Raw genomic sequence first — 17,973 nt, 5'->3', positions numbered from 1 at the left:
ACCTTCAATGTAGTCATTGAACCGTTTAATCAGTTTACGCTGCATACCACATTTATTATACCTTTAATGAACTATGGAAAAGCATTATTTTAGAATAAGAGAATATATCTTTTATGAAGATGTAATTAGATACCGATTTATGTTTATTGTAAGATATTTATGAAACGTTTTAAACAACATTTAATTTGTAATTATGCACATTCAGAAAATGAGTATTAAGGTAGTGTCGCCAAATAAGGCCAGTGTCTTAATTAGGCCAATTGCAAATGTTTTCTTAAATATAGATATTATATATTAGAGGTCACCGTAAATGTCTTTCTCAGTCAAAATCGTCTAAGCCATTCAGTTGGTAGTATCACATAGCAGCGCCAAGTAGACTAGACACGTGTTTGTTACGGTGCGGAAGTTCGTTTATAAATTTTAGGTAAGTTATAAAATTACTAAAATGGTACTTAATGAATATAAGCCAATTATTTTTTCTTTGTAAAGCGATAGTAAATTAATAGGTACTTTTTAAGGAACTGGAACTGTTTTTTCTCTATATTGCTTTTTATTATTTTTTTATGTTAAATAAAAAAGTAGACAGTGTCCTAATAAAGCCAATTGTCCTAGATGTGTGTAAATGTGCGATATGTGTGCTTAATGTATTGAAAAATTTTTGTTTTTAATATGAATAAAAGTTTCTTTCACTAAATTTGGTATTTGTTCTTTAATTCTTAGGTTTAAAATTTATTATCCACCTCAATTTGCGTAAAAAATGAAACTGGCCTTATTAAGCTACCAGTTCCTAATAAGGCCAAATATTCCAGATTTATTCAATGTTAAACTTTTTTATTTCTTTATTTATTTAGTAAGTATTTTATCCTGAAATTCGATAGCTAAAATGTTAGGCAATACGTATACAAGAGTTTTCCCCCATATTGTTCCTGAATAAAATATTACAGATATTTAAACGTTAAGGTCGCCTTAATTGGCGACCTTACCTTATTCCACGATCCTCATTTTGGAAATACCCCGTGTGGTTTAAATGTATTTCATGGTTCTACTCGAAATAATTAATTTTATGGTCAAAGAGAATGATGATTATGAATAGAAAAATAATTTAATACATTTACCTATTACTAGCTTCGTTGCTAGTCGTTTTCCCATTCACCAAACTATCAGTACTTGTGATGGACGTGCGTTTTTCTTGAATTTCCTTAATATTCGTTTCCAAATCGCTTAGTTTAGTTCTCAGCCATTCTACGGTTAAATTATCGACTGTAAGTTGATTGGGTAATAGTTTTCCAGCCGAATCTTCAACAAGGCTTTCGTCAAATATAAATTTTACTGGTTCTTGAGGCGTTGTTCTGAAAAACAAAATTTGTTAAAAAAATATCATGAAGGTCGCTATCGTTTATGTCAATTAAAATTAAAGTACCTATAGTCCGTCTCACCTTGACTTTGCAGTATAAGGAACATAGACAATGTAATCCTTATGAGAGTTTTTACCGCGGTGATGCCGATTTTATCAAAAAGAATTTGTAATCTAACATTAGAGAGATTAAGTTAAAACTGTTTTAGAAAGGCAATCTACAATTTTAGGATTCATATGCGTTTAAGTTTATTTGATATACTATAGTTATTACGTATATAAATCCTAAAAATTCGGATGGATGGCATATCAGTCAGTCATAGCAATACTAAAATAACTTGAAAATATTTTTTTCATCCTGTCTAACGCGAAGATTTTGCTGCACAATGAGGCAGACCAATCAAGATGAGCGCTTATAGAGTATAGAAAGGTCAAACATATGTAGTTAAATTTGTAAGAACATTATACATAAGACCTTACCTATGAAGTGAGAGCCAAAGATAGAATGAGGAAGATGATTTCGATAAATACTTACTTGTGTTTTTCGGTGAAATCCTTATATTCCTCGGAAGGCTTAAGACTTTCAATACTATTTTCTATTTTTCTTTGAATTTCTTTGAACTTCTCAGAAGTTAAATCCGAATTTGTGGCAACGTCATGTAAAATCTGTTTCCTGTAACAAATTTAGTATTAAGTTCCTATAAATATCAAAAGTAAGTCTATTCGGTGAATTTACATGGGTTCTAGATTAATTAAATAGGCGACTGGATTATTTCCTATCGCAGGTGCTCATAGGACACGAGTATTTTAGGGCTTACCTCAGTAGGTACGGAAAGGCTGACACGGATGAATGCCTATAAAATCATAAAGATTTAATTTTTCTCCAATTCTTGTTTCCATAAGAAATAACATCAATAACTCTAATTTGCTATTTTTATTGGGATTATACTAAAAGAAGCAGAAATTAACAACCAAGATCTGAAAATAATTAGAAATCTTTACAGCCGGCATCTACTATCATGCACAGAGATGAGAAAGACCTGCATAGAAGAAGACTTAATTATAGCAAAAATGACAGGGCCATCTATGTGGCCAACCATTGGAAATACAGAATTTAAAGTTGTTGGTGTTCCGGACACGGAAAGTAAGTAAGTAAGTACTGACTACCATTAAATCTCGAAAGTTGGAATACTTTGGACACATAATGCGATATGAATCCAGATATGCCCTCCTATAAGCCATCCTTCAAGGAAAAATATTTGGAAAGCGAGGTCCGGGAAGAAGAAGAACATACCGCTTAAAGAACCTCAAAACCTGGTTCAACACAATCTGTGCAGCTTTTCGGCTCTGCTGCAGATAAGATAAAGATGGCCATGATGATCGCCAACATTCGTCACGGATAGGCACATCAAGAAGAAGAAGATTGGGAATAAGGCACAATTTTACTTTAGAAAGTTTATTTGACGTTTCGAATTCCACTTCGAAAATCGTTCTCAAAATACAAAGCATTAATAATTTTAAATTCAAATGGTGGCTTATTCCATATAAAAATAGTAAATTGCATTAAGATGCCACAAGAAAATAGCTTCAGAACAATAACATCAATCACAATCTAACACGCTAAAAAACAAATAGCTCTATAACATCTAAACGTGGACTTTAAATAAAACTTACCATGTGGAAATATATGATTCTTGAAGCGACTGCTGATATTCCAAGAGTCCTGGTAGTAACACAGTCCTAAAGTCTTTTTCAAATTCGACGGCTTCGCAAAGCAGGAGAACGTATTCGTTATGGGTTAAATGTAGTTTTCTGCAGGCTTTTTGATATTTGTCTCTGACATCGTCCAATTTTCTCCCTCCACGACCAGCTACGAAAGTTGTAAAAATAGAAATTAATTTTAAAGGTAGTCAATGATACGGGGGATATTTAAAAAATGCGATTCGTATCCTACATAATATTTATAGATAAATTTAAAGTTTATAACATTTTGTGTTTAAAATATAACATTTAAATGAATGTACATTTAAATTTAAATTAAACATGTGAATTTCGCAAAAAAAAACAAAATGCATGGTTACAACAGCAAATATACTAAGATGTAAATTAGAGCTGGACGGTCAGATAATAGAACAAGTGATGGAGTTAAAATATCTAGGCATCACACAATCTAGTTAAGGAAAGCTCGAAACAGAAGTGAAAGATCAAGTGAATAGAGCAAACAGAGCCGCAGGTTGCCTGAATGACACAACATGGTAAAATAAAAATATGGGAAAAGAAATGAAAGGCAGAATTTACAAAACAGTCATCAGACCAATGACATACGAGGCAGAAACATGACCTGACACAGAGAGGACAAAAATAATGCTAGAAATGAAAACCCTTCGAAAAATCGATGGTAAGAAACTATGGACCAGAGCTAGCGTACAGAGTACAGAGATTAGAGAGAGATGCAAGGTGGAGAACATTATTAACTGCGTAAGAAACAGAAGAGTAGAATGGAATAACCACATAAGCCGAATGACAAGAAAGGGAGTAGTAAGGACGGCGAGAGACGGTTCCCCAATAGGAAGACGATCAGTGGGAAGACCACGAAAACGATAGAACGACGAGTCATGCCTATACAAAAAGAAGAAGATGTTTAAAATGTTTTCTTATCTCACTAAAGTAAAAATAACAAAAATTATATAAATCAGATATTGATATATCTCACTTTATACTGTCGAGAGCTGGAATGTTTTTTAGAGAAGTGGTATCGCTTTTTAGGGCAGTCAATGAGGGTATTTGGCTCCGAATTCCATCCTACTAAATCGATTTACTTGATATTTTCACAGTAAGCAGAACATAGCTCAAGAAACAAAGTCTACCCTATGCCGATGTGCGCTTTTATCTTGGGGGTGGTTCTCACCCCTTCTCGGGGGTGAAAAATGTTTTGTTTAAAATAGCCACGGAAGAGGCTAGAGAGCCTCATTTTAAGCAAAAACTGTTCTATAAATATTTTTTGAAAACTCAATAATTTATGAGTTATTCGTGGTTGAAAATTGGCCATTTTCATTGAAAAATGACACCTTTTCGGACTGATTTTTGCGAATACCTTAAAAACTATGCATCTAACAAAAAAACTATATAATTCTGTAGGTTATAAAAAACAAAGAGATTCGTTCCTTCATAAATCTTCTAGTTAAAATACAAAGAGGGATATGGTAGGTAAGACGAGTTTGTTTTTTTGCTGCATGCTCAAATCGGTGTATTCAACTTGAAATAACAAAGAAACTGTCGATTTTAGGTGTATAATGATACTTATAACTTTTGTAGTGCTTGAAAAGACCTTTAAAATGAGCAATACTAAATGTCGATTACATTCAAACTAAGCGAGATATTCTGCAAAAAATTGATGACTAATGTGTTTTAAGAAGAAATGAGTAGTGTATTTAACCCCTCATCCATCAGAATTTAAATACATCGTTTTCCTTCTACAATACTTTTTATTATAGTGTTATTTCTATGTTCAAAAAGTTGGACTGGATTAAAATGAATGGTTTTTGAAAAAAATGAAATCAACTTATAGAGCGCATTTTTAAATTTTTTTAAAAATCTTCCTTGTAACTCGAAAAAGATAAGATATACGAATAAAAAATACCACACAAAAATGTAGGGCTTTTTCAGATAAAAATTTCCTCTTTATTTTGCATTACTGTATCTCTTATCATTTTCAAGTTACATGGAGAAAAAGGAGGATTTTTAAGAAAATTTAAAAATGCTCTCTATAATTTGATCTTTTTTTTTCAAAAACCGTTCATTTTAAACCCTTCCAACTTTTTGGACATAGAAATAACACTATAATAAAAGGTATTGTGGAAGGAAAACGATGCATTTACATTTTGGTGGATGGATGTTAAAATTACTTCTTTTACTACTTACTTTTTTCTACTTTTACCGTTGTCTACTTCTAAAATTTACTACTTTTTTCTTAAAATACATTAGTTATCAATTTTGTTTGCAGCATATCTCGCTTAGTTTTAATGTAATGTAACTTTAATATAGCTCATTTTAAAGGTCTTTTCAAGCACTACAAAAGGTATTAGTAGCATTATACACCTAAAATCGACCGTTTCTCTGTTATTTCAAGTTGAATACACCAATTTGAGAATGTACCAAAAAACAAACTATTTTCACCTACCATATCTCTTTCTGTATTATAACTAGAAGATTTATGACGGCAAGTGTCTTTTTGTTTTTTATAACCTACAAAAATGTTTAATAGAGTTTTTTAGTTAGATGCATAGTTTTTAAGGTATTCGCAAAAAACCGTTCGAAAAGATATTATGTTTCAATGAAAATGGCCAATTTTCAACCACGAATATCTCAAAAAGTATTGAGTTTTCAAAAAAAATTATAGAACAGTTTTTGCTTAGAATTAGGTTCTCTAGCGAATTCCGTGGTAATTTTAACCAAAAAATTGTCCACCCTTGAGAAGGGGTGGGAACCACCCCCAAGATAAAAGCACACATCGGCATAGGGTAGACTTTGAATTAGGAGATAAGTAGAGGCTAGGCCCAAAATTTGATTAAAATCCATGTAGTAGGATAGAATTCGGAGGTAATATCCTATTCTTGCTCCCATTGACTGGCGTATTTGTATGAAAGTCCTTTTGCCACTAATTCGACATTATTACTGAAATACCTTTTACTGAACGAACCAGTGGCGGGTCTGCGAGGGAGGGAGTGGGAGAAATCTCCCCAACAGGGTCCAAAATTTAAAAAAAAAATTGTTGAAATATAAAAATATATTAGCTGACATGAAACTTAAAACATCGACAGGCAAATTCAACCAATAAAACCCGCTAGTTAGTAAAATTAAGAGAACTTAATGCATGTAAGTTATTATTTATGTCTTTTATGTAGGTACTTAGTTTGGTTGGTGTTTCATTGAAAATTTCAAAAATTGTATAAAATATAATTTTTGTTTATGTACAATTATGTCGTAAAGTTATTAATAATAAGTGAGACAATTCAATTAATTATGCTTCCCCTCCGCTTCCACTATTTTCCGTCATAACGCGAAAAATATCGACCACACGAAAAAAATTGCAATAAAAAGAATTATAGAAAATCATATTTTCAACAATTTTAGTTCTTATAATTTTGTCGAAAAGTTGAAAATGACGGAGATATCGAGCAAAGACGGTTCTCGTTTAAAATCAAGATGGCGGCTAACGTAATGGTGGAATTCAGTCGAGATTTTAAATTTACACTACTATATACCCCCTTAAGATTAGAAAAATAAAATTTGGGGCAGCTCAGAAACAAGATTCAATTCAATAATTATGCTTCCCTCACCACTTTTCACTATTTTCCCACTTAACTGGGAAAATATCAACCGCATGAAAAAAATTGTTAAAAAGAAATTGTAGGAAATAATATCTGGAACAGTTTTAGATGAAAATGGCGTAGATGTTGAACAAAAACAATTGCTATAAAATCAATCAGGTCCTACGGTCGCGCAATTACCGCGTACGTACTACCTTAAATATTGATTTTAACAAAAAAATTAAAGAAACCAAAATTGTGTAGAATTTAATTCTCTCTATTTTTGTATAGATACATTTTTATCGTAAAACTAATAATAAACGAGATAATTCAATAATTATGCTCTAACTATCACTATTTTCCGCCATAGCTCGGAAAATATCGACCGCGCGAAAAAATTGTAATAAAAGAAATTATAGAAAATTACATTTTCAACAATTTTAGTTTATATACCTTTTGTCTAAAAGTTGAAAACGGCCGAGATATTGAGCAAAAACGGTTCTCTTTTAAAATCAAGATGACGGCTAACGCAACGGCGGAATTCAGTCGAGATTTTAAATTTACACTACTATTGACCCCCTAAAGTTTAGAAAAATAAAATTTGGGGCAGCTCGTAATGCAAGGTTAAATGCTATCCCGACTGGGCTAGTTCTGCAATAGTCTTCATTTTTGTAAATTAACTAATCATATTTCCCTCGTGCTAGACGGACATTTTTTATTTTTAACGCCTATTATGACACCTGCTTACCATCGTCCCACGAAATAAGCGTATAATATCATTGCGAAAACTAAATACAATGCACCATTTATATCATGTGTGAATCATATATCATACATTATTAAATAATCTTGTAAACGTTATAACTTACCTTCCAACTTAAATAATAGGGAACTTGCATAAAATTTTAAATTCGAAAAAAATGTTATAAATGACAACAGAACATAATTTAAATCATGTATCAAAGATAAAAAAAAGTTGTTTTTGTGTTCCGTTTGGCCACTAAAGACCATTCTAATTCATAATGACGTCATATGATTATATGTTTACATTCTGCACCAACAAAGTAAACAAAATTGTATATAATTTTAAATTAGACATTATAAACGCCAGTAGAAAATACGTTTGATCGTTTGAACTATTTTAAAAACTTAAAAAACTTGTACTTTTATAAAATGGCACTAAACAACACTTATAGTGTTTTCTTTTATTTTCTGTAGTAAACCTTTTTTCCTTTCCTTCAAAAACTGTATCATACTCCAATCTCAACAAACTGGTATATATTATTACAATGAGATTGTTATAAATGACAACAGAACATAATTTAAAACATGTATCAAAGATAAAAAAAAGTTGTTTTTGTGTTCCGTTTGGCCACTAAAGACGATTCTAATTCATCATCATCATCATCATACAACCTCTTCTGTCCACTGCTGGACATAGGTCTCTCCCATTCTTCGCCACTCTTCACGGTTCTGTGCTTCTTGTTGCCATTTCTTGGATATTCGTTTAATGTCGTCCATCCAGCGTGTTGGTGGTCGTCCTCTGCTGCGTTTGTCTTCTCTTGGGCGCCAGTCAATTAGTTTTCTGGTCCATCGTGAGTCTTTCAGTCGCGCTATGTGACCTGCCCAATTCCATTTCAGCTTGGCTATACGTTCAACGACATCAGTGATACCTGTTCTTTTCCTTAAGTCTTGGTTCCTTATTTTGTCTTTTTTTGTCACGCCGAGAATCGATCTTTCCATGCGCCTTTGTGCCACTCGCATTTTTAGTGCTGTTGTTTTTGTGAGCGTGAGAGTTTCTGCTCCGTATGTCATAATAGGAAGAACGCATTGGTCAAATGTCTTCCGTTTCATAGCTGTCGGGATGTTGCTCTTAAAGATGTCTCTTAGTGATCCATACGCCGCCCAAGCAAGTGTTATTCGTCGTTGAAATTCGCAGGTCTGATTGTCCTTGCCTATTCTGACTTCATGACCGAGATATATGTACTTTTCTGTCAATTCTACCACTTGATTTTGGATGGTTAGGTGTTCGCTGGGAACTAAATTTGTCATAAATTTGGTCTTACTGATGTTCATTTTTAGACCTATTGTTGAAGACACGTTTTCTAATTCTAGTAGCATTTGTTGTGCTTCACCCAGATCTTCGGTAATAAGTATTATATTGTCGGCAAAACGCAGATGATTGAGCATTTCTCCATCTATCTTTATTCCTCTATTTTCCCACTTTAGCATTTTAAAGGCGTATTCGAGGACCGCTATAAATAATTTAGGTGAGAGAGTGTCGCCCTGTCTCACACCTCGCTTGATATGAATTTCTCTGGTAGTATCATGTAGTTTTACACGCATTGTGGCGTTTTGGTATAATGTTTGCACTAACTTTGTAAACCGGTAATCTATTCTACTATTGTTCAGAGCAGTTATAATGCTGTCTAATTCCACAGTGTCGAAGGCTTTGTGAAAGTCTACGAAGATAAGTACCAGTGGTTTGTTATATTCTATCGACTTTTCTATTAAGGTTTTTACTGTTTGTAGGTGATCGTTCGTTCCGAATTTTGAGCGGAATCCAGCTTGTTCTCGGGGTTGGTAGAAATCTAACTTTTTTTCTAGTCTTGTCGTAATTATTCGGGTAAACATTTTATAGATGTGGTTCAATAAGCTGATTGGTCTATAGTTTTCTAGGTGCGCCTTGTCTCCTTTCTTGTGTAGTAAAATTGTTACTGCATTGTTCCATGTTTCCGGTATGCAACAATCTGTTAGACAAAGGTTAAACAAAATTTTTATTTGGTTGAGAAGGACACGTCCACCCATCTTTATAGCTTCTATTACGACTCCATCTTCTCCTGGCGCTTTGTCTGGCGCCTGACAAAGCGCCAGGAGAAAATTCTAATTCATAATGACGTCATATGATTATATGTTTACATTCTGCACCAACAAAGTAAACAAAATTGTATATAATTTTAAATTAGACATTATAAACGCCAGTAGAAAATACGTCTGATCGTTTGAACTATTTTAAAAACTTAAAAAACTTGTACTTTTATAAAATGGCACTAAACAACACTTATAGTGTTTTCTTTTATTTTCCGTAGTAAACCTTTTTTCCTTTCCTTCAAAAACTGTATCAAACTCCAATCTCAACAAACTGGTATATATTATTACAATGAGATACGATAAATGTCATTAGAATATAAATTATTCCCTTATTCTGCGACGATGAGCTGGCCAAATACCCAAGTAGGTGGAGGCTAAGAAACTAAAGAAGAAGAAGAATATGCCTAAATATAACCATAAATATAAATATAACCATAAAGTTCAACTATGTGACGTCACGGGTCGTTTGAACTATTTTAAATCACAGAAGACTTTAAATTTGTACTTCTTAGTTATTATGAGTTTTTGAAGCGTGAAATTTTGGAAATCTAATTTTTAAACAAAACTGTAAATTTATTATGTAATAAAAAATGTGCAAGTTCCCTATACTGAAATATTAGATACTTCAGGTAAGCTTTTTTTTCCTTGTATTTTTCTTTCATCTCTGTACAGGACTATAGAGTTTTTAGCTTTGAGAGAAACTTGTTTTTGAAGTTATACTTCTTTAGTCACGAGGGTAAATTTTTACATTCCCTGGCGCATGCGCACACCGACAGTATGGTATTAGTAGCTACATATTTTAAGTTATGTTGCGCAAATAAGGTGTGCGTGAAAAGACTAGGTATATTATAGTGTTTTTAGTAAATATATTTATTATAATTTTTATGTCTGGATTTGTCTTCCTCCTAATAAGTATTATTGAAAATATTTATTTTCAATTAATGTATCTGCCACCGTGATTGTAATTTATCTCCTAGAAATGATCGACTGAATACAAAAGCGGTGGTAGCTGATCGGTAGAGCATTCGCCTAGGGATCGAGAGGTCCCCTGTTCGAATCCGAACAAAGTCATATCCTTTTTTTTTTTTAATTTTTGGTATTCTTTTTGCTCTTTTTAAAATTAGTTTACTATTTAAATACATACAAAAAAACTGTTTACAGTAGATAGGTATATTGATTTCGTTGAAATCATAATATGAAGTTAGATTATAATAGAAATATAACTTCTTACGTGCGTACAAGGTACACACACATTCTTTTTTATTTATCTTTCTTTTCCTCAGAGCTTCTTTAGCTGAGTCTAAGATGTTTTCTTTCATTTTTGTCTAGCTTTCCTCGACTCCATCGCTTTGGGTGATAATATGTGTTTCTGCATTTTTCTGCTATTCTGCTATTGATGGTTCCACGTACTGATTCGAGGAATAAATTGTTGTATCCGTCCTGTTTCAAGGCATAACCCTATCTTTATGAGCAAAATATTACTTATAGTCAGGGCCCCCGTAACCGGGCGTGCAACGCGTGCGACGCACGCGGGCGCAACCACAAAAGGGCGCCAAACCGAAGGTTTGGTTAATACGAAATATTTATTTCAAATGAGGTAATCATTTTTTTAGACAATTTGAATTATAATTTTTTTATGAACACCTAGCAAAATCCCAAAAATTAAATATTGTGTTATTCTAAAAAAGTTCAAATAAAAGAGAGTTTTTTAGCTTTCTACTTACTTGACACTACAGAGGAATCACTATTTAATTTTGTAGTAAAATTACAAAATTTAAATACAAGAGACATGAGAGGTAATGGGTATGATAGCGTTGCCTATATGCGTGTATGATAAGGGTAGGATAACCCTCGAGCTTTTTTGTTCCACGCTCTGCAAATAGCTTAAATTTAGTAGTGAATGATGCAGAATATAAAGTGTCAAATAAAATAGTAAACTTTTTTAATATTGTACAAGAACTTTACGTATTTTTCTCTTCCTCCACAAAAAGATGGGATATTATAAAAGTACATGTTCCTGGGATAAATCTAAAACCCCAAAGTGATACAAGATGTTCGAATAGGATAGAAGTTATAAATCCATTCAAATTTCATACAATGAAAATTTGTGAGAATCTTTTAGATATAGCAGATAATGATACCTTTAACATAGAAAGTAGACAGTACTAGAATAATTGATCAATAGACCGGGAGATATTAGATAGAAGTTCAGCCACGAATTTCTGAGTCCTGCCCTATGCAATACTACTAGAGGTGGTACTTACAATTTGTGGAAAAATCCATGGCTTTCCTGTGAAAATTAGATTTTGCATGAAAAAAAGGGGCGTTGCAAAGAATTTCTAAGTCCCTTCATATCCATAGAATTGCAACCCTTCTGTCCAAAAAATGTTCTTCATAAAATCGATAGTATCCTGTTATTCTATGGATATGGCAGGACTCAGAAATTCATTGCACCCCATTTTTTCATGGAAAATCTAATTTTCACAGGAAAATGTCACAGGAAACCCGTGGATTTTCCACAAATTGTAAGTACCACCTCCAGTAGTATTGCATATGGCAGGACTCAGAAAATCGTGGCTGAACTTCTATGTAATACCTCCCGGGTACTAAGTTCGTTAAATAGTAGATCTGGTAATAATATCTATGATGTCTGGTTATGATAATGTTTTTGGTTTTTTAGTGATATTTTTGCATTGAGTAACCATGATATTTTAAAAAACTGTCTTGTTCTTCAGCAAAAGCTAACGGATCCAGTAAAATTGGGGGCGGATATTGATGCAACTGATTTATTTAGTGAGATAAAAGCTTTAAAATTATTTTTATTACCTGACTCATCAAATTTCCTCTTAATAATCTTCAATATATGAAAATATCTAACTTCATCAATCTTTGCCAAATATCACAATTTCATTAATAACACTCCTCACTTTAACTGTGTCTGTAGCTTCTGGTGAGGGATCATTTTCAAAATTAAAGTTAATTAAAAATTATTTGAGGTCTACTATGCTAGAGGAATGATTATCTAATTTGGCAATATTAGCTATATAGCAAAAGCTCGTCAATAAAATTGACTTTGAAGATATTATAAAAGAATTTGCTGCAGTCAAATCTAGAAACACACCCATTTAATTCAATTTAGATTTAAGGTATGGATTTCCAGATTTAACTAATTAGATATATTAGTCTAGGCGCCAAATAGAGGTCACCGTGTCATTTTCAATTCTGATGGACAAACTCAACGGTTTCTTATGGATTTTGGGCTACTGATTACGAATTTCGAGGGGGGATTTCGATCCGAGTGGTCAAAAAATTGTTATAAACAATTTAATAGTTTATAAATTGTTTATAAGGCTCTGGCTCATAAACTAAAACAGATAAAAAAAATGTTTTAAATAAAATTTGTTCCATAATAAAAAACGAGGAAAAAACCGTTTACTAAACTTAAATCCGACAATTAGAACTCAAGATATTGTAAAATTAGTGCACAATGCAAATTGCAAAATAAGTATTTTTCGAAGCTTTACCGATCGTAACTCGGCTTCTACGCATGCAAATGAGCCTTATAATATGTTCTTTTAAAGCTTAATTAAGAGGTTTCCAAACAAAGTTTGTTAAATTATTTGATCTTCATTTGTTTTAAAGTTATACTCGTTTGAAGTTATAATTTTCTTAAAAAAATTGTACAATTATTTGTTTATAAAGGTTTCAAGCAAACTTGAGTTATAAACATTTATACTTTTATTAACAATAATGATAAAACAACTCAAACGGAACAATTTGAGCTTACGAAAATGTTCGTAAGTTTATTTTTGGCTAAGATGTCGATATTTTAATGGCACGCTATGAGGCGCAAGATTGGCTCACAGTCACGTAAGTATGTATTCTTCGACGCTTTATCGATCGCAACTCGGCTTCTACGCATGAAAATGAGCCAATATGTGATATCCATATAAAAATGGATCGAGTTCTTTTGCAGCATCATCATTGCATATAAAACTAGCATTTATGATGTGGCGGCATACACACAATTGACGGGATTTGATGATGCTGCAAAAGAACTAGATCCACTTTATATGAATATAATATAGATAATTAGACTCTAAAGCCTCAAAAAGTTTTAGTTTTACTGCCTACAAGAACAGACTTGTACCACCATGTAACTGTTAAAATTTCGCTAAGAACTTATGCAGATGTAAAAAAGCTGATATTCCCTGTATATCTCTATGCAGATTTGCAGATGCATGAAAAAAATGTTTGTAAAAATAGTATTAATAAATAATATCAACTTACTTTTTAGTTATACTTCTGAAATATTAGTTTTTAATGTTTTTTTCTCATTTAGTGCAAAAAATAGAGGGCAATGTAAATAGAATGAAAGGTGATACGAGGTACAGTATGATGATTTAATTATAAGAATTATATGATAAAATTTTATTAGGATCTTCAAAAATGAAAAATGAGGATAACGTATGTATACATAGAAATTATAATTTGCATCGAGAAGTTAGCGCGTGAACCTTTACGCGGTGAGCCGATCTTGCGCCTCATAGCGCGCGCCATTAAAATATCGACATCTTGGCCAAAAATAAACTTATGAACATTTTCGTAACCCCAAATTGTTCCTTTTGAGTTGTTCTATCATTATTGTTCATTAAAGTATAAATGTTTGTAGCTCAAATTTGCTTGAAACCCTTATAAACAAATGAATGTACAATATTTTTAAGAAAATTGTAACTTCAAACGGGTATAACTTTAAAACAAATAAAGATCAAGTAATTTAACAAACTTTGTTTGAAAGCCTGTTAATTAAGCTTTAAAACGACACCTTCTAAGACTTATTTGCATGCGTAGAAGCCGAGTTACGATCGATAAAGCTTCGAAAAATACTTATTTTGCAATTTGCAATTTGCATTGTGCACTAATTTTACAATATCTTGAGTTCTAATTGTTATATTTAAGTTTAATAAACGGTTTTTTCTTAGTTTTTTATTAAGGAACAAATTTTATTTGAAACATTTTTTTTATCTCTTTTAGTTTATGAGCCAGAACCTTATAAACAATTTATAAACAATTAAATTGTTTATAACAATTTTTTGACCACTCGGATCGAAATCCCCCCTCGAAATTCGTAATCAGCAGCCAAAAATCCATAAGAAACCGTTGAGTTTGTCCATCAGAATTGAATATGACACGGTGACCCCTCTGGCGCCTAGACTATATTGTTTTACTTGTTTTTTTGCGTTCATCAACAAATCAGTTACAAGAAAAATAAAATTTGAGTTCCTGCAATTTCTGTTGTTTTATTACAAGTAAAAAATAAAAAATATAGATTTATTTCATAAGTGGATAATAGTAGATTTAAGGGGCGCTAAAATATGTGCCGCACGCGGGCGCCGTTCAGCCTTGCGGGGGCCCTGCTTATAGTCCATTAATAGGATGCTAACCTGGCTGAAGACTGTTTATTGAGTTTGTCAGAAATTTGTTTTTTGTGTCTCGTCATTTCCGTGTTCAGTTTTGTTAGGGCTTTCTTTTTGTTGTAGTCGTTTTTTTAACCGAACTTGTATTTGTGCTACTACGGGGTTGTGATCTTACTCCACATTTGGACTAGGATAAGTTTTTATATTATGAATTCTGTTTCTGTGCCTTTTTGATCCTAAGATATAGTCAAACTGATTTATAATTAGGATATCTTCTATATATATTTTTTATTTTTAATCCTCCAATTATTAAAAGGATTAAAAATAAATCTAGCAAAAACTAAACATCTACCCAACGAGTCTCTAGATATAACTGGGAATATAACTCTGGACAACAATAATATAGAAAAAGTTGAGTCGTATTTATACTTAGGAAAAAAAATAGAACTGTCAAAGCTTAACCTAAAGGCTGATTTAAACAGAAGATGTTCCTTAGCATGGGCAGCATTTGGTCGATTACAAACAGTATTTAAATCAAACTTACCAAAATACTCAAAGGCAAAAACCTTCGATCAGTATGTATTGCCAGTTCTGACATACGGAACTGAAACTTGGGCTTTTAGACCGGTCTAGTTAAACTCAAAAATAGGAGTGAGGTTACAATAATTACCATCAAGCTGAAAATTGGCAGGATTGTTCAAAATACCATCATAAATGAAATCTAAAAGTCCTCATAAATCCGACCCGAGCTAAAAAATTTACGCGGGTCAAAGGTCACCAAATATGGTTTTTAGCGATTTTCAGCGAAACGGTAAGTTTTATCATAAAATTAGTTCTAACAAAAAATGTAGATTAGATAATTATCTATAAAAGATATCTTAATACTTTTTTTCGTAGAGCCACCGTTTTTGAGATACAACGATTCAAAGAGTTGAAAGAGTTCTAATCGTCATATTTATGTATTAGTACACCACGTATATACATCACTGAAGCTGTAATACAAGTAAACATAATATTCTATGGGTCAACTTAACTTATATTACACATAATAATATAAAATATTGTAAATGATAATGTTTCTACTATACAGCTTGCGGTCTACCGAGGGATGCAATGTATAAGCTGTATTATATTACAGTGCCAACAAAAAAATCTTTACAAAGTGAATGTAACGCGAAAATAATAAGAATTATTATTTCAATTTTACGGCTTATTCCCAACAAAAATAGTAAATTGATATGACAAAGTATTAACTTATAATAATTCTTACTTATGCGTCTTAATTCAATTTGTAAAGACGTTTTTTGTCGGAATAAATACGTTCTATCGCTACGTCGGCTAATCTAATCAACTATACTATTCTTTTCTCGGAAGGGTTTGAACATAATAAGGAAAGCCAACTTTCTAGGCAAAATGTTTATTGCTAAGTACTAATAAACATTTCAATATCAAATTTAGTTTGTTTACTATTATGCAAATTACACCGTTATCTTCCTGGGTTACGATATCCTTCAGGTAGATGACACCTAGTCTTGAGTACTACTCCGGGGTGAAAATACGTGTTAAACCTATATTACTTGAATGTGCTGAAGTTTTTAAAAAAACTACTTTAACTCCACAAGAAGTTATTCCCAACGGAATTAGCTTTCTTCTCTCTATGTATGGAGCGCCTAAAAAAACTACGTGCTTAGATAAGTTTCGATATGCATGTTGCTGTAAAAATACTCGAAATAAAAAACAAGTGCAATTATCTTGTCTTCCTCCAACTTCAGCGATTGCTCATCAACATCTTTTTCGGGTATATTACCAAGTTCAAGTGTGGCTTGGTTATCAGCTAGATCCAAAAGACTGGGGATGGAAATTAGTCGACAGTTCATTAGAACCAATTCAAACTTTACTCCCACCTGCGCCGGAAAAACTCCTGAACACAATTGTTTGCAACTGTAAAAAGGGATGTAGCGCTAGATGTGGTTGCAAAAAAGTTGGACTGTTTTGTTCGGTAGCATGCACTAATTGTCAAAACCGGTCGTGCTCCAATGTTGAATCACCAACAATTGGGGATTCATTTGATTCTATCGAGGAGCCATGCGATGTGTCATTATTGGGGCAATTTACTTGCACCCAGGATGAACAAGAAGAAGAAGAAGAAGAACAAGGAGAAGAGGAAGCAGAAGTATTAGAAAATTATGAACCAGTTGGATAAATTTCCCTTTTTTTTAATTTATACCGCTTTTTATAACTTTTATCATTTTTAACCCTTGCCAATATCAATTATTCAATAGCTTTAAATTAAACAGAATCATAACCGATCTGTGAAATAGGCCTACTGGGGAAACCACGTTAAAAAAACGCGCTAAGTACACTACCTCAAAGGTGGTGTGGAAACGTGTGCGCATATTATGACGATTACAACTTTTTGAATCGTTGTATCTCAAAAACGGTGGCTCTTAGGAAAAAAAGTAATAAGACATTTTTTATAGATAATTATCTAATCTACATTTTTTGTTGGAACTAATTTTATGATGAAACTTACCGTTTTGCTGAAAATCGCTAAAAACTATATTTGGTGACCTTTGACCCCGCGTAAATTTTTTAGCTCGCGTCGGATTTACGAGGACTTTTTAGATTTCATTTATGATGGTATTTTGAACAATCCTGCCAATTTTCAGCTTGATGGTAATTTTTGTAACCTCGGATGTGTAAGTTGACCGGAGTATCTTAACAACAGCGTAGTCCACAAACTTCAAGTGACTCAGAGAGCTATGGAACGGAGAATGCTCAACATTAAGCTCAGTGATCGCAAGTCCAATGAAGAGATGAGAAGACGATCAAAAGTAACAGATGTGATCCAGAAGATTGCCATATTAAAACGGAACTGGACAGGGCACATACGAAGAATGGAAGAAAACCGTTGGACAAAGCGAATTCTCGAGTGGCGACCAAGGGCAAGCAAAATAAATAGAGCTTCCTAATGGAAGCTTACATCTGACGATGGATGGAATAGCTGTTGATGATGATGCTG

The 17,973-nt window shown here is 32.7% G+C and overlaps 1 protein-coding gene across 2 annotated transcripts in view; it reads right to left on the bottom strand.

Moving 5' to 3' along the window:
- LOC114333219 (tyrosine-protein kinase Fer) overlaps positions 1–17,973 on the bottom strand; it is a 211,590-nt gene that overhangs the window by 53,204 nt on the left and 140,413 nt on the right. For both annotated transcript variants that reach the window (XM_028283078.2, XM_028283079.2), the window contains exons 4-6: positions 3,029–3,224; positions 1,890–2,027; positions 1,116–1,349 (exon numbers count right to left, since the gene is read on the bottom strand). In XM_028283078.2, the coding sequence (XP_028138879.1) occupies positions 1,116–1,349; positions 1,890–2,027; positions 3,029–3,224 (568 nt within the window). The remainder of the gene's footprint in view (positions 1–1,115; positions 1,350–1,889; positions 2,028–3,028; positions 3,225–17,973) is intronic.

The sequence above is a fragment of the Diabrotica virgifera genome, chromosome 7, assembly GCF_917563875.1.
Source record: "Diabrotica virgifera virgifera chromosome 7, PGI_DIABVI_V3a".
NCBI classification, from domain to species: domain Eukaryota; kingdom Metazoa; phylum Arthropoda; class Insecta; order Coleoptera; family Chrysomelidae; genus Diabrotica; species Diabrotica virgifera.
Note: the sequence above shows the minus strand (reverse complement) of the source record. Positions and strands in the feature narration are given on the sequence as shown.